At 35.4% G+C, this 14,437-nt stretch overlaps 1 protein-coding gene across 2 annotated transcripts in view; it reads left to right on the top strand.

Annotated features, from left to right (window-relative positions):
- Hif1a (hypoxia inducible factor 1 subunit alpha) overlaps nt 1-10,167 on the top strand; it is a 45,533-nt gene extending 35,366 nt beyond the window's left edge. For both annotated transcript variants that reach the window (XM_076850393.2, XM_076850392.2), the window contains exons 9-15: nt 1,253-1,473; nt 2,129-2,415; nt 3,939-4,061; nt 4,182-4,600; nt 7,487-7,595; nt 8,055-8,181; nt 8,815-10,167. In XM_076850393.2, coding sequence (XP_076706508.1) covers nt 1,253-1,473; nt 2,129-2,415; nt 3,939-4,061; nt 4,182-4,600; nt 7,487-7,595; nt 8,055-8,181; nt 8,815-8,966 — 1,438 coding nt within the window. In that variant the 3' untranslated portion in view covers nt 8,967-10,167. The remainder of the gene's footprint in view (nt 1-1,252; nt 1,474-2,128; nt 2,416-3,938; nt 4,062-4,181; nt 4,601-7,486; nt 7,596-8,054; nt 8,182-8,814) is intronic.
- The last annotated feature ends 4,270 nt before the right edge of the window (nt 10,168-14,437 follow it).

The raw sequence follows: 14,437 nt of genomic DNA, 5'->3' as shown, positions 1-14,437 counted from the left end.
CTTTTCTATAGATTTATGATTTTCATGTCAAATAGTTCACAGTGATTCCACTGAATACTATCAGTAGTTGTCTATCCACACTTTGACTCCTATTTTTTAATAAGACCTTGAAAAAAAAATACTTGATCTATGGATTAGTTTGCTTTAGTCTTTCAACTCTAGGCATATACTATCTACACATACAGCTCAAGGCAGCTGTTATTTGTGTAGGGAGAATACTGGTCTTATGTCATAGCTCTGCCACTCATTAGATCTGTGACCTTGGAGAAGTCTCATTTCTCCTAATTCCATCCATGTAGGTAAGATAATACCTGAAAAGATTTTAACAAAGACTATATGAAAGTCTGGGTGAGGCTGCTATAAAAGGCTATAAAGTGACATGTGGCTTTTGTTATATTCTTGAACCCCTCTCTTAGTTCATTAGTTCGTAACTATATGGACATCTTAAATTAATCTTGTATTTGCTTTATGCCAGTAGAATCTACCCCATTTAGTCTGTTTTCCATATTATCACAACATTCTAGTTCATCTACCTGACTGAGCTTGCTATGTAGATATCATTTTCTCACTGTTCTTTTTTAAAGATTTTAAATAGTTTATTATTTGAGCAAACAGTAATTCAGGAATTGGAAAGGACCAAACTCAAAGGGGGCTTGGGCTCTATTGATGTACCATAAAGGATAGACTTTTAATAGTGAATTTTGGAGTAATACATCTTTACAATTTTTTTTTAAAGATCCCTTTATTACTCCCAAGATAAACTCCTGTTTACTTGCATGGCATCATTTCTTGTTATCATACTGCCTTGCTTCCATAGATTGAGCTCTTCCTCCAAAATCTCTGATCTTCCTCTTAGGAAGATTTTGGTTATTTGTTTTTATTTTTTCCACTTGTGACACTATCCTTCAGTGTTTCTTTCAATTTTGTGTCAAAGAATTCTTGTGGGGGCTGGGGTTGTGGCTCAGTTGTAGAGCGCATAGCGCGCTTGCCTATAGGCACTAGGTTCTATTCTCAGCACCACATACAAATAAATAAAATAAAGGTCCATCAACAACTAAAAAAATATCTTAAAAAAAAAGAATTCTTGTGAACTGGGGTTGTAACTCAGTGGTACAGTACTTGCCTAGCATATGTGAAGCACTGGGTTCGATCCTTAGCACCACAATAAAAATAAATAAAAGTATTGTGTCACCCTTATTGTTTCAAGTTATCATTTAATCATTTAAGAATTACTAATCTCTTTTTTTGACAGTGGTATTATTCAGCACGACTTGATTTTCTCCCTTCAACAAACCGAATGTGTTCTCAAACCAGTTGAGTCTTCAGATATGAAAATGACTCAGCTCTTCACCAAAGTTGAATCAGAGGATACAAGTAGCCTCTTTGATAAACTTAAGAAGGAACCTGATGCTTTAACTTTGCTAGCCCCAGCTGCTGGAGACACAATCATATCTTTAGATTTTGGCAGCAATGGTGAGTAGTTAGTTTATAAACTATGTTTGTTGCTATACGCTCCATTTCAACTGTACTTTACTCTGACATTTTTTGTTAGTCGTCATTTGGATACTGCTTATGTTTTGTTTTTAATAGTCTTCTTGAAATTATTCACTGAAATATTTTTACTCTTATGATTTCTTTGCATTCCTGCTTTTAAGTATTTTGGAGAATTTTGCTCCTAAATGTCCTTAAGGTATTTTTTCTTTCTGTTTTAATTTTCTCTAGCTACTCTATTTCTATATACTGCTGTCAGATTTTCTGCACTATTTAGTAGAGCCATATTGCAGTCAATGTAGTTGAATTAAAGGATAAATAAGAAGTCATACCATAAGAGTAAACACTGAAAATGGGAACTAGATTATTGTAATTTCAAACCAGGTTAAAATTCAATGTATAGAAAGGTTGGAAATGCAGGTCTATCCTATATAGATTAGCAGAAGGTGCCAGTAGTAGACTAAAAAGATAAGTCAAGACTTATGATTATACCATATCTGTAACCTTTCCAATTAAGAAAAACATGGTTTACATATTGTCACCCAAGTGAATTACACAAATCTTGTAAAAAGGAACAACCTTCTATGGGTTAAAATTTTTATATTCTTTAGGTTGACTCATTTTTTCCCCCCTTCAGACACAGAAACTGAAGACCAACAACTTGAAGAAGTTCCACTGTATAATGATGTAATGTTCCCCTCATCCAGTGAAAAATTACAAAATATAAATCTGGCCATGTCTCCATTACCTGCCTCTGAAACTCCAAAGCCACTTCGAAGTAGTGCTGACCCAGCACTCAATCAAGAAGTTGCATTAAAATTAGAGCCAAATCCAGAGTCACTGGAACTTTCTTTTACCATGCCCCAGATTCAAGATCAACCAGCCAGTCCTTCTGATGGAAGCACTAGACAGAGTTCACCTGAGGTAGGTGCCATGATAAGAATAACTTTCAGATTTTAAAATTCAGGTATATATTTTTTAATTTGATTTACACTTATAATTTGGACATGTCACTTTATATATTAATCTTTTGGGGGAGAAGCAGTTTTTTTTGTTTGTTTGTTTTTAATGTGGTACTGAGGATTAGAACCTTGTACATGTGAGGCAAGCACTCTACCAACTGAACTATATCCCCAGCCTCTTATGTGTTAATCTTAACACTCTAAAATTATTTATAAGCTATCAGCCTAATGTAGAATTCAACACGTTTTAGGCTCAGAGACAGGAATATGAGAAAGAACTGGCTTCGTATAAACCTGAATGTAAAACTTAGGTTGTTTACATATCCACAGAGAATACAACTACTTATGTGTACTCCAGGTAGCTCTAGCCTATACCTGTCACCTCTTTGAACTAGAAAACTCTCCAGTGGCAAAAAGCTTAGCAGAGTTTAAATGGGAAAGAGTTTTACAAGTTCTGTGCCCTATCACTATTTTGTAATTCTGGATAAGTATAGCATGAAAATACAAAGTCTTACAGATTATATATTTAGTGATTTTCAATCTGATTTCTTGATATTAATAGTCCTAAAACTCAATAAAAGAACCTCCACTTACTAAAACTATGATCAGGAGTAGGGCAACTTTGATCTGAATGGTATGTGAGGCACAAATAAGTCAATAAGTGGTAAATAATCCTACAACAAATACTTATTAATCAAAATTGGCATTCTAAGAGTAGGAGATGTGAAATCTCAGTCTTTTGGAAAATATATCCTTTGCTCTGATTGCTTAGTTGAGTACCACAAAAAATGTTTGATTATTTTGTCTTTGACAAAAATGAACTAATAAAAAAAATGCTATAATGGGGGAAAGTAAAATTTTATACTTACAATGCACAACTATGGTTTTTGGTTAAAATTCTTGCCTAGAACTTAAAAAATGGTAATATATCCATTAAGGTGTATGCAGGTAAAAGAATTTGTTTCTGTCTTCACCCCTTAAAGTAGCTGTAGGGGCTGGGGATGTGGCTCAAGCGGTAGCGCGCTCACCTGGCATGCGTGCGGCCCGGGTTCGATCCTCAGCACCACATACAAACAAAAATGTTGTGTCCGCCGATAACTAAAAAATAAAAATATTTTAAAAAATTAAAAAAAAATAAAGTAGTTGTAAGATTTTTAAGTAGATCACCACAGGAGTGTGCCTTCTCTGTACAGAGGCAGGTTCTAGTGAACACATCATCTGTTTAATTGGCCAATTAGCTACCATTATGGGTTAGGTATGCTTTATTCTTTAGAATAATAGATGAGTGCATCTTTTAATCTTAATTTTACAAATGATGTCATAGTGTGGAATACGTGTATTGGCAAAATTCGTTCCAGTACAAGCTCAAGCATGTAACTTTTTACAATCTATGTGTTTTCGGAGGTCTGAGGTGGAAATTGTAGGCTAGCATAACAGATGGAGGCTTCTTCAGGGAAACATAAACACATTTAATTCCTTTTACAGCCTAACAGTCCCAGTGAATACTGTTTTGACGTGGATAGTGATATGGTCAATGTATTCAAGTTGGAATTGGTAGAGAAACTTTTTGCTGAAGACACAGAAGCAAAGAATCCATTTTCAACTCAGGTATATGGATTTGTTTATTTTGTAATGAGTTTAATTAATTTGTAGTCTAAAGTGACTAAACTTATTTTTCTTTTACAAGGTATGACCATTGTAAAAATTCACATATTTGTTGTTTTAAAGGACACTGATTTAGACTTGGAGATGTTGGCCCCCTATATCCCAATGGATGATGATTTCCAGTTACGTTCCTTCGATCAGCTGTCACCATTAGAAAGCAGTTCTTCAAGCCCTCAAAGTGTGAGCACAATTTCAGTATTCCAGCAGACTCAAATTCAAGAACCTACTATTAATACCACCACTGCCACCACTGATGAATTAAAAACAGTGATAAAAGATGATATGGAAGACATTAAAATACTGATTACATCTTCGACTCCCACCAATGCACCTAAAGAAACTACTAGTGCCACAACATCATCATATAATGATACTCAAAGTCGAACCGCCTCACCAAACAGAGCAGGAAAAGGAGTCATAGAACAGACAGAAAAATCTCATCCAAGAAGCCCTAATGTGGTATCTGTCACTTTGAGTCAAAGGTATTTATATGTAACATTGAAGTTATAGTTCTTCTGTTATATTAAAGTTATATTTCTTTTATTATATTATAAATGTGTGATGTTACATGATTTGTAAACAGAGCACTTGCATGGCATATATGAGGCTCTGGGTTAGTATTGAATAAAAGTTGTTCTTACTTTTCATTGGATATTTGTACAACATTAGCTATATTATAGGTTAAATTTTTTTTTTTTTTTAAGGCGGGGTGGGAGGCCTGTACCAAGAATCCTACAGTGACTTTAGCATTGCTTCTATGGAATGAAGCAATGTTTGAGCAAATATGTGACTATAATCCAATTTTTAAGTTATAGCTAGGTGTGGTGATGCACACCTGTAATCCCAGCCATTCAAGAGTGGGAGTATTGCAAGTTCAAGCCTAGCCTTAGCAACTTAGGGAGGCCCCAAGCAACTAAGAGAGACTGTGTCTCACAATAAAATGGGCTAGGGATATGGCTCAGTGGTAAAGCACCCCTGGGTTCAATCCCCAGTACCAAAAATTTTTCTCTATGTAATTTGTAATTGGATTTGACGTTTTAAATTTTTTTTTTTTTTTAAAGAGAGAGAGAGGAGAGGGAATTTTAATATTTATTTTTTAGTTCTCAGCGGACACAACATCTTTGTTTTGTATGTGGTGCTGAGGCTCGAACCCGGGCCACACGCATGCCAGGCGAGTGTGCTACTGCTTGAGCCACATCTCCAGCCCCGACATGTTTTAAATTCAAAGCTATAATTAGAGGAAAGAGGTTTTAGGTAGTCAGTATAGAGAAGAAAAGTGATTGCTTTACTATGTCTAGACTGAACCAGCTGTCAACAGCAATAGGAAAGAACTACCATAACCAGAGTGTATGCCCTTCTTACCCTGTCCTGCATCCTACCTTGACCTACAATGCCAGGAAAAAAATCTGGGGGCTTTAGATTTAAATTCACAAATAGTTTACAAATTACTATACCAATGACTGACTTCCAACCCTGAGCTCCACTAGGGCAATGTCAGTGTCTTGGGCATTTGAGCGATAGTAATACTTAGCTCAGTTTCTGACAGATAGTTCTTGCTTGCTGGAGTGATAAAATGGATATAATAATATAAATGATAATAACCTGTTGTTTACTGCATACTATCAGCTATAGAAGATGGGATATTCAATTTTCTGATCAACTATTCCTTGGATTTTTAGTTGTCAAAACCAAATCTAGGGGTTGGGGTTATAGTTCAAGTGGCAGAGCTCTTGCCTCGAACATGTGAGGCACTGGATTCAATCCTCAACACCACATAAAAATAAATAAAGTATGGGCTGGGATTGTGGCTCAGTGGTAGAGCGCTCGTCTCGCACAGGTGGGACCCGGGTTCCATCCCCAGCACCACATAAAAATAAAGGCATTATGTTGTGTCCATCTACACCTAAAAAATAAATATTTTTTAAAAATAAAGTAAACATTAAAAAAATCTAATATCTGATCACTTAGTTCTATAACATTAGCTCCAAAATCATGGGTACACTTGTAACTTTCAAGTTTATATGGAGGCTTTTTTCTCCCTCCTTGTTAGGTAATTATTTACAAAATCAAAGTGCTATACTAAACCAGAATATTCGTAGTTTTAGAGTGAGAATTAAAGATAAATTACTAAAAGTACTACTACTAAGTACTTACATGATGACTGTTATGTTTCATGAATACAATATATTCATAAGAGTTTTAAAACCTGCCTGTCTATAGACTAGAGATTTTATACAATTTTTAACAGAACAAAATACATATAGAAAGGGAGTTAGAGTGATATTGCTTACCTATCCGCATTCTCAACTATCTGGACAGACCAAGGAGCCATTATGATATATATTATGAGAGGGAGGGGTTCTAAAAAAGCCAAAATAAATGTAACCCACATATTTGGCTCTTTATTACAATTCTTCACCACTTAATATTAGTTTTACATACAGGTAGCACTGGTTTGATAACCAAATCAATACTAAGGGCAAAATCAACAATAATGAGAAGGCCAATGGAGGAAAGAGTGGATCTAGAGACCTGGAGTGTACTTCCATTTGTGCAACTAATTAACAGTGGGACTCTGACCAAGTTACCTAAAAGGCTTCAGGTTTCTTAATTATAAAATGGGTATGACAATACCTGTTATACATACCTTAGAACTGGAGCAAGTTTAAAATGAAGTAATGAATATGAAATATTTTAATAACTGAAACACTAGACAAGTGTGAAATCAATCTTACATTACAGTAATCCTGAGAATATTGGTGTATTCTTAATTAAGTGGAAAAAAGGCTAGTTTCTAACTCTTTTATCTACAATAATGTCAACTGAGTTTTGTTTGGTTCTACTTTATAAAATAGGGTTATAAGAGCTGGGGATGTGGCTCAAGCGGTAGCAAGCTCCCCTGGCATGGTTGCGGCCCGGGTTTGATCCTTAGCACCACATACAAACAAAGATATTGTCTCTGCCGAAAACTAAAATGTAAATAAAATATTAAAAAAAGAGCTGGGGATGTAGTCCAGTTGGTAAGCACTTGCCTAATGTGTGAGGCTCTGGGTTCAATTCCCAGTGTGGCACCCCTCCTCCAATTTTCTTTTTTTAAGAAATAAAATATGGTTACATACGGTTTGGAAAATTTTCTGTTGTAAAAAGTGAGCTTCTGAGTGAGGGGTATAGCTCAGTGATCTTGTATTATGCACAAGGCCCTGGGTTACATCCCTAACTTTTGCTTTTAAAGTGATAAATGTTAGCAGTCAGGAAAGTTCCATTATGTACACAACATTATATTCCTTAATGTTGGCAACTAGGGCATATTATGCATTTTGTTTAAAAGAGCTTGATAGATATTTTATCTAGAACATTTTCTTTTCCAGAAATACAGTTCCTGAGGAAGAATTAAATCCAAAGATATTAGCTTTGCAGAATGCTCAGAGAAAGCGAAAAATGGAACATGATGGTTCACTTTTTCAAGCAGTAGGAATTGTAAGTGTGAGAGTAACATGTTGCTTTTATATTCTAGCTAATGTGCTACTTTCAAGTTATATATAGGCAATTTAAGAAGTGATACATTGGGCTTTCTTATTTGATACACACTAATTTTTAAAAATACAGTTAATGAATGCATTATTGGAGTAAAAATTCTAAACAATACAGATACATTCTGAGTAAGAAATGAAGTTCTCATATTTCTCCACTCTAGATATCACCTCTGATCTCATTTTCTTTGTGTTATTCTCCCTTATTAGTAAAACCACTGTGTAATAATGAATAGCAAATGGCTTTACCATAGTTATTATTAGGAGAAAGAATAAAAATAATATAGGGCAGTATTTAAGAAACCTGCCTATATATTGCTATTAAACTTAAATGCATTTCAAAGTCTAATTGTAAAAAAAAAAAAAATTTCAACATAATAAACTTGAAACAACTTACTCTTTTTAGGGCACACTATTACAGCAACCAGATGATCGTGCAACTACTACATCACTTTCTTGGAAACGTGTAAAAGGATGCAAATCTAGTGAACAGAATGGAATGGAGCAAAAGACAATTATTTTAATACCCTCTGGTTAGTTTGTTTTGCCCTCAAACATCACAAGGACAATTATAATAAATGAAATTTTTTTTACCAGGAGCTTTACTCTAAGTGAGAGTGATTTAGATTCCTTAGCAAGATGGAAAAAGTAAAGTGTAATAGCATTTATTCTACTGACTGTATTTAGGGTAGATACATCAAGATGGAACTTTCACTCTGTAGTAATTCTTTCTGATGTATCTAGCTTTATGTGCTATCAATATTGATAGAAGAAGAAGCTTATGAATTCTTTTACCAAACTGATTTATCACTTTTCTATGCCCTCATTGTCTCCCGTAAATATTTCTGATGTGGGACTGGGGTTGTGGCTCAGCGGTGGAGTGCTTGTCTGGCATGTGCAGGGTCCTAGGTTCAATCCTTGGCACCACATAAAAATAAATAAAATGAGGGTATTGTGTCCAATTACAACTAAAAAATAAATATTTAAAAAAAAATTTCTGATCTAGCACCAATAATACTTGACTGCATTTATTTGTTTACATTGCTGTGGTTTTGGCCAAAAGACTAAAAACCCATCCAGAAGTTTGTTTTGTTTTCCCCAAAACCTAATGCATAGTGGAAGTTTAATAAATTTAATGAATACTTGTGTATTTCTTTCTTTTTTAGATTTAGCATGTAGACTGCTGGGGCAATCAATGGATGAGAGTGGATTACCACAGCTGACCAGTTATGATTGTGAAGTTAACGCTCCTATACAAGGCAGCAGAAACCTACTGCAGGGTGAAGAATTACTCAGAGCTTTGGATCAAGTTAACTGAGCTTTTTCATGATTTCATTCCTTTTTGTTTCTTTTTCTTTTTTCTTTTTTTTTTTTTTAAATTTTTTGGACACTGGTGGCTCATTACCTAAAGCAGTCTATTTATATTTTCTATATCTAATTTTAGAAGCCTGGCTACAATACTGCACAAACTCAGATAGTTCAATTTTGATCCCCTTTCTACTTAATTTACATTAATGCTTTTTTAATATGTTCTCTAATGCTAGATCACAGACGGCACATTTTCACACATCTTTGGTGTTTGAACCATTGCATTGTAGTAGCATCATTTAAAAATGCACCTTTTTATTTATTTATTTTTGGCTAGGGAGTTTGTCCCTTATTGATTTATTTTTAATAAGATGCCAATATAATTTTTTTAAGAAGGCAGTAACCTTTCATCATGATCACAAACAGCTGAAACATTTTTACTCATTTTTCACATTTTACATAAACAATAATGCTTTGCCAGCAGTACATGGTAGCCACAATTGCACAATATATTTTCTTAAAAAGTACCAGCAGTTTCTCATGCAATATATCCTGCATTTATAAAACTAGTTTTTAAGAAGAAATTTTTTTTGGCCTATAAAATTGTTAAACCTGGAACTTGACATTGTTAATCTTATAATAATGATTCTTAAATACTGTATGGTTTATTATTTAAATGGGTAAAGCCATTTACATGATATAGAAAGATATGCATATATCTGGAAGGTATGTGGCATTTATTTGGATAAAATTCTCAGTTCAGAGAAATCATCTGATGTTTCTGTAGTTACTTTCCCAGCTCAAAAGAAAACAATACCCTATGTAGTTGTGGAAGTTTATGCTAATATTGTGTAATTGATATTAAACTTAAATGTTCTACCCACTCTGTTGGTATAAAGATTTTGAGCAGACTGTAAACAAACAAAAAAATCATGCATTGTTAGTAAAATTGCCTAGTATGTTAATTTGCTCAAAATATGATGTTTGGTTTTATGCACTTTGTCGCTATTAACATCCTTCTTTTTTCATATAGATTTCAATGATTGAGTAATTTAGAAGCATTATTTTAGGAATATATAGTTGTTGTAGTAAACATCTTGTTTTTTTCTATGTACATTGTATAAATTTTTCATTCCTTTGCTCTTTGTGGTTGGGTCTAACACTAACTGTATTGTTTTGTTATATCAAATAAACATCTTCTGTGGACCAGGCCCCCTTTGATTAGCTTTTATGTTTAAATAGTATTTGCATCATCTCCAGCTCATGAAATTGTTTCCTAACAATTTAAGTACTTTATGAAAATTACATTGTACGCTTCTGCATTTATCTCATTGCCATTATCTTAATGTATGCTGTGTCCCTAAATGTCATGTTAACTAATAACCATAGTATTACATTGTAAAGAGTATGTTTTTAGAAAAGAAACCTGCCGTTTGTAAATTTATGAGCCTATTAAAATGTAAAACACAAAATTTTAATATTTTTAGTATAAATGAAATGAGTGAAGCAAATCATGGACATTGTAATCATACACTATTATAAAGGTTAGTGGTTCCTCTAAAGATTTCTAATCTATTCCCATTAACAGATGAAAAAGTTTAGACCGCAAATGATGAATGATTTGCTCAAGCCATAAAAGTAATAAATGTAGACCAAAGATTTAGGTTAGGGCTTCTGAATATAATGTTAAACATACAACAAACATTATAAATAGCTTTCTTTCTGCTATGCTTTTCTTGTATAAAACAGCTATTTCTTTTACAGTTTCTTTTAAAAAAAAAAAACATAAGTATAGAAAGATATGAAAATAAGAGACAAAAATCACTGTTAATCTCTGCACCTAAAGGTAACAGAAAGTGCACACATGTGTGTGTTGCTGGGGATTGAACCCAGGCACAAATACAAAACAAGTCTCTACCATTGAGCTATACACTTAGTCCCCCAAATTTATTTATATTGATAAATTACATGGGCTGTGCCAGAGCCCTAGGTTCTTTATCTTGAGGTATGTATCCTGAACAAGATGAACTAGCTATAGATCTCTCAAATAGCTGTTCTTAGAATGGGACAACAACTACATGAAAATTTAGGAACAAAAGTTCACAATACTGATATTAAATCCAGAACCTTGGGGACATAGGTATAATTCACCCCAAATACTATGACCCAACGTACTTCTCATTTAGTAACAAATATTACCAGAGGTGACACTTTAGAATAAAGTAGTTGCTTAATATTCCCAGATCACAAAATTTTAGAATTATGCTTATTGATTAAGAAAATTAGTTTCAGCTGAAAACTAGAAGTTCATAATTTTCAAATGTAAATAAATGGGATTACTACACAACAGGCCAGAAGTCTGGGAAAATGACCTGTGAGGACAATGATTTAGGAGGGAAAGCCTAGTTAAAGAACAGGTGAGCTAGAAGAAAAGTACCAAGTGCTCAGTTACTCAGAAAAAAAGTCACCTGGAGTGCTTAGAAATATGTAAACACAACTAGCACTTCCTTCCCAGCATTGTATCCCATCAGGAATTCCTTTATAATGCCTTCATCCAAAGAGTATAACCCAACTGTCATTTTATCCTTATATTCCTCTCTCCTCCCTATATGTCTATGCTTCCTATCTCTTTTCTGGTGCAATGAATGAATGAATGACTTTAGTATTACTTTCATCCTGAGGAAAGTGTGGCAGAAGGGATTAGCATATTTTGTTCATCTGTTACTGTTAAGTGTAGAACTGAAACTAGTTACTGAGCAAGCCTACCACTGCCAGGTACAGTGCTCATAGATTAAAATGACTCTAACATCTGTTGAATACACTAGACTTTGTGCTAAGCATTGTGCTTGTTATCTCACACTCTTCACAAATCCCTATGAATTAGTACTTGTATCTCACTTTGTACATTTGAAAGTCTTGGGAAAGTTGGCCCAATGTTCAAAGCTGCTGAGCAGGCCATCAGTGATTCCAAAGCCCATGGTGCTAACCACCATGCAGAAAGTACTAGTCACTCCAGTAGAACAAATCCTTGTCCCCCATTTTCAACTGTTCAAATAGTAAATGGGAGAAAATAAAGGGAGTGTATAAAACTGAAGGCCATTTGTCACTTGGAATTGAGGTCACCCAGGACATTGAGGGATGTCCTAAAAGGAGTGGCATGACATATGTAAAATAAAATTATTTCAAAGAGTTATTTAGTGGGTTTGGGGTCTGAACTAAAGATTCAGATTCCAGATTATAGAGACATTATTAACTCACTGGTAAACAAGGTGTAGTGTGTGGGAAAGCATTTGAACTATAAAAGGCTGTGGACTTAATGGCATAACAGACATGTTCATTTTCATTTACGCTTGTATAACCTCAAAACCCTTCCAATCTTGATTTCCTCATGTAAACCTCCAAGAGGTTTGAAAGATAAATTTAGTTACCAGCTTTGCAGAAACGAACATTCTAAAAGGTAAGAATTTTAATGTAGCAATGTCAAAAACAAGTTACAAAGAATACGAAATATTTTTTTTAACTTTATAATTTGATTAGATAAAACCTTTGCATACATGTTGCTAGCGGGAGCCAAGGAAAATGTAAAGAAGAAAAACCTTATTGGGGTGTTTTAAGTTTGCCACTAACCTCTTTGCTCATTTCTTCCCTTTAAAAAGCGCTGAACCTGTTATCCATATTATTTCGCGTTTAAAGCAATGTGTAGAATCTAATTCGACATAATTTCCTGTCGGATACAAGCTACACTTGACCACAACCTTACTATCATCGCCTTCTGGAGTTTGTTGTGTTCACACCTTCCAGAGGTTTGGACATAATGTTTATTCTTACCTTTAATTGATGGTTTTTATCCAGGATGGTGCCAGACACCCGATCTCCGTGTACTATTTTAATTTCCTTCTCGGCTCCATTCTGGGACGGAGAGAAAGGCAGGTGCCTGAGAGCGGCTGTGGCCTGAACCTCGGCGAGGAAAACACCAAGCACGCGGAAGGAACGCGGCTCGCTCCTGCTCCCGGCGCCGCCGGTACTACTACATGATGAGGATGCGAAACGCTAGCCGCCCGGAGAAACTTCCGCAAGCCCCGCCCTCCGCCCTGCCGGCCACGCCCCGGTACGTGCTCGGGCGCAACACCCCGTCGTGGGCCCCCGCCCGGGCCGCGGCCCCTGGGCCCCAGGGCTCCGGTCCACACGCGGCGGCCGCGTGTGCTGGGCGCGGCTGCGCCAGCGGCTCCCGCCTACGTGTGCGAGCGCATGTGCGAGGATCTGCGGGCGGGGAGGGGGCGCAGCGGCCCGCCTTTGTCTTCGGTGACCCGAGAGAGCCCTTCCCTCAACCTTGCCTTTGACAGTTACGTCCCGAATTCCCAGGCGGAAGCTTTGGGATGTGAATCTATCCTTTGAATAGGAAAATTTCTGAGGTCTCTGAATACTCTAGGCCTTAGTTAACTCTACTATGGCTAGAACTGTACTTTAAGTTAGTCCTCATATAATCTGAAATAGAGTTGTTTAAATATACCCCCTTTAATGTCCATGAACACTCAATTCATTTTAAATAAAGCACTTTGAGATATGACTAATAAATAAATGTATGGAACTGTAGCTGCCCCAGGGGGTGAGTTTTTTTGTTGGGTTGTTTTTTTTGCTTGGTTTTTTAATTTTGCTGCGCGTCAGTTATTGAGGGTCTTTTGTGCTAAAGGTTAGGTGAATTTATAGCATACAAAAAGTTGGGGCCTTAAATTTAATCTCTATAGTTTTGGTATGTTGAGTCCACTGTTAATTATAAAGTGAAAAAGCCTAATGTTGTTTAGAAAAAGTATCCTCACCTCTGCTAATCCATAGCTCACCATATTTTATATTTTAAGCTGCTTCTTTCAGGAAACGTAATTGTGGTTTTTCAAATAGAATTTCATAGAAAATGAGGACCGTTTTTAAAAATCGTGGTTGAGGGCTGGGGATATAGCTAAGTTGATAGCTTGCTTGCCTTCCAGGCACAAGGCCCTGAGTTCAATCCCCAGCACCATTAAAAAAAAAAAAAAAAAAAAAAAATTAAATTAAATAAATAAATAATTGTGGTTGAGGTATTTCAAATGCTCTTTGCTAATGAAAACAGATCTATAGCATGTATTTAGACAGGTATCATTTAAGGAGAGTGCTATAGTTCTTTTGGTCCTGTGTTTGCTTAAATCATTACAGATGGACAGTTCTCCACAGAGAACAGGCTGGGTGGGACCTGTAATGTTCATCAAAATGGTCATGTCTTTTAAAAAGCTGAGAACTGTTACATATGTAGCCTGACAAGTAGACTAGGATTCTATAAAGTCGGTTCTATCTTTAGAGATCTTTGAAATATTAAGACGTTAAAAAGCACTATATTATGCAGGATTCCTTTACAGATATTTTGGGATAATATTATTTGCTCTTTGGGATGGATTTTTAAAACATGGCTTTACATATAATGCTATGACAAAAATCTTTTATAGGTATACT

The sequence above is a fragment of the Callospermophilus lateralis genome, chromosome 3, assembly GCF_048772815.1.
Source record: "Callospermophilus lateralis isolate mCalLat2 chromosome 3, mCalLat2.hap1, whole genome shotgun sequence".
In the NCBI taxonomy this organism is placed as follows: Eukaryota; Metazoa; Chordata; class Mammalia; order Rodentia; family Sciuridae; genus Callospermophilus; species Callospermophilus lateralis.
The sequence above is the reverse complement of the archived record's forward strand: the minus strand, read 5'-3'. Positions and strand labels throughout refer to the sequence as shown.